The sequence below is a fragment of the Oncorhynchus mykiss genome, chromosome 31 (assembly GCF_013265735.2).
Source record: "Oncorhynchus mykiss isolate Arlee chromosome 31, USDA_OmykA_1.1, whole genome shotgun sequence".
Lineage (NCBI taxonomy): Eukaryota > Metazoa > Chordata > Actinopteri > Salmoniformes > Salmonidae > Oncorhynchus > Oncorhynchus mykiss.
The window spans coordinates 23674117-23680634 of record NC_050571.1 but is presented as its reverse complement, the minus strand read 5'-3'; the positions used below and the strand labels follow the sequence as shown (position 1 = coordinate 23680634).

The 6518-nt window shown below is 40.2% G+C and overlaps 1 protein-coding gene across 1 annotated transcript; it reads right to left on the bottom strand.

Moving 5' to 3' along the window:
* On the bottom strand, positions 1-5560 carry LOC110504798. Its single transcript, XM_036970070.1, has 4 exons — positions 5541-5560; positions 4933-5073; positions 2834-2980; positions 1-2534 (listed from the first exon to the last, which is right to left on the bottom strand). Exons 1-4 carry the CDS (start codon positions 5558-5560, stop codon positions 1058-1060), a joined length of 1785 nt encoding a protein of 594 aa, XP_036825965.1. The 3' UTR covers positions 1-1057.
* Positions 5561-6518: the final 958 nt, after the last annotated feature.

Genomic DNA, 6518 nt, shown 5'->3' with positions numbered 1-6518 from the left:
TGTTCCAACAGCGCAGTTTAATGAATAAAATCACCGTGAACAAAAACAAAAACCCCAGACATAACGTGCACTTACAATAAACAATACCAGACAAGGACATGTGGGGAACAGAGGGTTAAATACACATATAATTGATGGAATTGAAACCAGGTGTGTGGGAAGATGTTACGAATCCCTTTGACCCGGCAGTCTAGGGGGGATGGTAACGAGACCCGTAACATAACTCATGCAAAGTATAGTAGTGAAAAAGTAACAGTGAGAATGAAAAACCACAGACAACTAAATTACCGTCAAACACTCATGGTTTATTTTGAAACACACAGTAAAGGGGGGTGGGAAAAGGGGCTGAGCTGGACCCAAGGAAAGAAACAAATATCCAAAAACACCCCTAAGCTAGACTAGCCTACTTCAATACAGCTAACTGACTAACCAAAAAATACAGCGGGTGGTCCGCCCAGTTCTAACTAGTGTTCTTAGACAAAGTATTCCTACAGGTAATGTATGCCCATGAGCGACTTGGCTTGGTACCTCCTTTTCCCACCATCAAACAAACAGTCAAACACCATAACAAAACAATACTCACAGGATAACAGACAAAGTGACATGTAGTTGCAAAAACCAAAGAGAGCTCAAAGAGAGAGAGAGAGAGAGATAGCAAGAGAAAGCATGACAGAGAGATTGAGCTCCAGAGAAAACAACTGAATGGGTTTTAAACCAAGGGAAAGGGGATGTGATTGGGTAATGGAAACAGGAGGAGGTGTGTCTTCTGATTGATGACTGATTGGGGAATGATGATTGCCACCAGAAGGAGTGAAAATAAATACACACACAGGATACACACTCAGGATACCTGTATCCGTAACAGAAGACAAGACAAAACAAATGGAAAATGAAAGGTGGATCGGCGATGGCTAGAAGACTGGTGACGTCGACTGCCGAACGTCGCCCAAACAAGGAGAGGGACCGACTTCGGAGGAAGTCGTGACAATTTGATTTATTCAAATATATATATTAAATTATCTTTAGCTCACAACCTCAAATGAATAAGATGCATGTATTAATTAAATAGTTTGTGGAAAGGGCTTAGTGGTAAGTGACAAAACTGTAAATATTCTGCAGTGTTAATCTTGATGTGACCGAGGACTGTGCTTCTGTGTTCATATTCACTAAGACATCTATTCATGTTTTCTCGAAGAAAAGTAGTATATTCGTCCTCAATTGTTTTAGTCCACCATTTTATGAATATTACTTTAGATCGATCTAAGTTATTACCAATGTATTTTACCAAGTCAAATTTTTCAGCTAGATACTCTCCAACTTTTTGGAATTGATTAAGAGTTCCAAAATGGGGTATGGAAAAATGTAGGTCAAGACTTTTCTTATCGGTTTTCAAATCTTTTTTATGGTAATTGCTAATTGACTTAAATGTCTTTGTAACATGCCTATGGATGGCTTTATCAGTTTGCAATCTGAAAGCTACTTCTGAAATGTTGTTGGGCAGAAATTGTTTACTCGACATATAAAGTTGCTCGGTAAGTTCTCTGTCTTTAAAATTTGATTTAGAGTCATGGCTTTTCTTATTGTTATACTCAGTGTTAAAAATGGCAAATTTGTCACAATAGTTTTCATAAGAAGGACTACTGATTATCAAATTAAAGTGATTGAATGAGCTGATATATGGATCTACAAAGGTTGTCAACTTTCCAGTCAAACCGTACCATTTGCTGTATCCAACAATAGTTTTTATACCATAAGATTTGTACAGTTCTGCTGAATCCTTAATCAGTAAATCCATGCATGAATCATGACCGGAATTTTGCAAACAAGGAGAATTGAGCGTATAGATAAACAATTTAGTATTTCGCAATTTCTCATTGTTTTTCAATATTTGTTTTACTTCCTCAAGAAGTAACTTTTCGGTATGAATATTTAAATGTTTCCCCTTACCCATCGTCTTGCAATCGTCTAATTTAAAAAAGCCAACAAAAACCGGTTCTCCACCACAAGGTGACTCTATAAATGCCCATGCATGTTGCGTATCAAACTTTTGCTTGCAACCCTTTGTTTGCAATGAGTAGAACTTATCAAGAAATTCAGAAATGTTTTCAAAATGATTTGGGATGTTTTGGTTTTCCGTCCGACAGTCCGTAAAAATCGTTGTTATGCCATACTTGTTCAGTTCTGCTAAATCTGTTATTTTATGACCTATCATTTGCAAAGGAGAGTTGAGCGAATATATAGAAAATGTTGTATTTTGCAATTGCTCTTCGTTTTCCAACATTATTTTTGTTTCCTCAAGAAGTAACTCTTTGGTATGACTAATTATTGGAGGTTTGTTTTCCATATTCTCTATATTGTTAGGTTCCGGAATTGCAACAAACACATCACCAGTTAAGAATGCCCATGTAATTTTAAGATAAATGCAATCTTTTGTTTGTAGAAGGTAAAATGTATCACGTAATTTGTTTTCAACTTGATTTGGGAGGTCCATTGACTGGTCTGGAAAGTTGATGTTTGCAGGACTGGGGCTTCCTCTGTAAGGGGAATGAAAATAGCAAAATTAGTTTTGCAATTTGTAACCTGTTCGTGAGGGGTCAAAGAGAGCTAAAGATAGTAAAATCTTCTAGTAAAGATTCAGAAAATAACTATGGACTCCGGATTTACACGTCAAATGTATAACAATAGAACGACCATGTCCTCCACAATTAGTATGTTTAATATTAGTCCACTTTTGGTACAGTGTCAAATGTTGCATGTCAGCTTCAAGATTTCAAAATATATTGCTTTCTGTCTCCTGATGCCAATAAGCATGTTGTGAAAAGGTAGGTCATACCTCTGCGGGATCTCAATCCCCTTACTGGTTGAATTGGCATCCATATCCTCCTCAGGAGGCCCTCCGTTCGATAAAATGTTTGTGTTGGTGGAAGGGTTCACATCATCAGGATCCCCTCCCTCAGACAGTGATAGGTGCCTCTTCTTACTGCAGAGAAATATAATGATGTTATTCACCATCAATGTCACAAACTATTAGTTGTTGAAAACTATTTATTAAGTTTGAAATACTTAAAAATGTTTTCAAATACAATTTGTAAATATTTGGTTTTTAAAACGGGGTTTCTTAAATTGTACATGTAGGTAGAGATATTAAAGTGACTTTGCATAGATAATAATAGAGAGTAGCAGCAGTGTTCGGGGGGGGGGGGGGCAATGCAAATAGTCTGGGTAGCCATTTGATTAGCTGTTCTTATGGCTTGGAGGTAGAAGCTATTTAGGAGCCTCTTGGACCTAGACTTGGTGCTCCGGTACCGCTTACCATGCTGTAGCAGAGAGAACAGTCTATGACTAGGGTGGCTGGAGTCTTTGACAATTTTTAGGGCCTTCCTCTGACACCGCCTGGTATAGAGGTCTTGGATGGCAGGAAGCTTCGCCCTGGTGATGTACTGGGCTGTATTCACTACCCTCTGTAGTGTCTTGCGGTCAGAGGCCGAGCAGTTGCCATACCAGGCAGTGATGCAACCCGTCAGGATGGTGCAGCTGTAAAACCTTTTGAGGATCTGAGGACCCATGCCAAAACTTATCAGTCTTCTTAGGGGGAATAGGTTTTGTCTTGCCCTCTTGTCTTGGTGTGCTTGGACCATGTTTGTTTGTTGGTGATGTGGACACCAAGGAACTTGAAGCTCTCAACCTGCTCCACTACAGCCTCGTCGATGAGAATGGGGGCATGCTCGGTCCTCCTTTTCCTGTAGTCCACAATCATCTCCTTTGTCTTGATCATGTTGAGGGAGAGGTTGTTGTCCTTTAACCACACGTCAGGTCTCTGACCTCCTCCCTATAGGCTGTCTCATTGTTGTTGGTGATCAGGCTGTTGTGTCATCAGCAAACTTAATGATGGTGTTGGAGTCGTGCATGGCCGTGCAGTCTTGAGTGAACAGGGAGTACAGGAGGGGACTGAGTACGCACCTCTTAAGGGCCCCCATGTTGACAATCAGATGGCAGATGTGTTGTTACCTACCCTTACCACCTGGGGGCAGCCCGTCAGGAAGTCTAGGATCCAGTTGCAGAGGGAGGTGTTTAGTCCAAGGTTCCTTAGCTTAGTGATGAGCTTTGAGGGCAGGTGGGAAAGGACAGTGTGGAGTGCGATTGAGATGGCATCATCTGTGGATCTGTTGGGGCGGTATGCAAATCGGAGTGGGTCTAGGGTTTCTGGGATGATTGTGTTGATGTGAGCAGTGACCAGCCTTTCAAAGCACTTCATGGCTGCAGACATGAGTGCTATGGGTCGGTAGTCTTTTAGGCAGGTTACCTTAGTGTTCTTGGGTACAGGGACTATTGTGTTCTGCTTGAAACATGTTGGTGTTACAGACCCGGACAGGAAGAGGTTGAAAATGTCAGTGAAGACACTTGCCAGTTTGTCAGCACATGCTCGCGGTACACGTTCTGGTAATCTGTCTGGCCCTGCGGCCTTGTGAATTTGGACCTGTTTAAACGTCATACATCGGCTTTTGGTTGGGTTATGTACATACAGTCACTGTGGGGACGACGTCTTCGATGCTCTTATTGATAAAGTCAGTGACTGATGTGGTGTACTCCTCAATGCCATCGGAAGAATCCCGGAACATATTCCAGTCTGTGCTAGCAAAACAGTCCTGTAGTTTAGCATCTGCTTCATCTGACCACTTTTTTATTGACCCGAGTCACTGGTGCTTCCTGCTTTGATTTGAGCTTGTAAGCAGGAATCAGAAGGATAGAATTATGGTCAGATTTGCCAAGGTAAATGAAGACTTGAGTTACAACCAGGTAGATTCAGCAACATGACATCAACACACCCAGTGGGTTGACTTCCTGCTTACAGAATTAATCAACTGAATTCACATCTGCCAAGACTGCCAATATTGTCTGTTCCCAATGTGGGAGGGCACAAATGGGTCATACCATTGGTGGTTCTCATTCTCCTCACTCTGGGATCTGGTTGATTTAGCAGCCACATCCTCCTCAGGAGGGCATCTATCAGAAGAACTGTCTGTGTTGCTGGGAGAGTTCACATCACTCCCCTTAGACAGGGGCCTCTTCTTACTGTAGAGAAACATGAAGGAGAAACAAATCCATCATTATTACAAATGGAACTCACAAACACTGAGTAGCCCCCCTCCTTCTGGTTGAGCAGGTTTCTATTTTTTCCTTCGTAAAGAACAGTTATAAATGTAACAAGTCGTTAATTTATACTGTCATAAAAAATAACTGTGTACTGAGTGGTAATAGTTTAAAATGCATTATCTGTAGCACTTTACATGTGTTGCTTTACAGCCATCTTGGTAGCACTTTACATGTGTTGCTTTACAGCCATCTTGGTAGCACTTTACATGTGTTGCTTTACAGCCATCTTGGTAGCACTTTACATGTGTTGCTTTACAGCCATCTTGGTAGCACTTTACATGTGTTGCTTTACATCCATCTTGGTAGCACTTTACATGTGTTGCTTTACAGCCATCTTGGTAGCACTTTACATGTGTTGCTTTACAGCCATCTTGGTAGCACTTTACATGTGTTGCTTTACCGCCATCTTGGTAGCACTTTACATGTGTTGCTTTACAGCCATCTTGGTAGCACTTGACATTACAGTAATAACATGGTAATAGTATAGTAACAATGTTTTGTAATTCACAATAGCATTATTTTGATGGTGAGTAACCATGTCACCACCACTTTATGCCGTGCTGTAATGTAAAGTGCTACTAAGATGGCGGTAGTACCTTTAAACTGCTGTGTCACTCAGAGATCTTTTCCACTTTCAAGATAACACCAGTGCTGTCATTACTCAAGCTGTAGCAGGTGCCACCATACACACATTTGATCTAGTAAAACATTTTTCAGAAATACAAGGAATACAATAGGATTGGTCATAACGACAATCTTTATGATATCAGATGCTGTAGCACATCCAGCATGAGGTTTCTGTGGTCAATGGAATACAGCAGTAAAAATCTGCCCAAGTTTGCCCTGTTCAATCACATTCATTCTCTTAAAAGAAAATGCAGTTTTCTCATTAGTTGGGAATGTTCTTTGAAATGTCTCATACAACATATTTGGCTCATCTTTATCAACCTACTGCGTACCTTATGCTATTAGCATGCTAACACTCATTAAGACAGACTGGTAGCAAATATAGCATAACTAGCCATCGCTAGCATTCACTGGTTGAAGTAACTTTTGAGTGTCATGGAGTTGACTGATGACTATGACATGCAAATATATTCATCACAACGTTTGGATGGGAGCTATAATCCGGTTATGACACAAAACAATTTAAATTTTAGAAAATAAGTAGTGTCGACCTATATTGTCATTTTTTTCTGGTTTTCTGTTTATTTATTTTTATCTTTATTTTATCTTTATTTTATCTTTATCTTTATTTAACTAGGCAAGTCAGTTCAGAACAAATTCTGGGTTAACTATCTGTTCATCTGCAAAACGACAGATTTGTACCTTGTCATCTCAGGGATTCAAACAAAAATGTTACG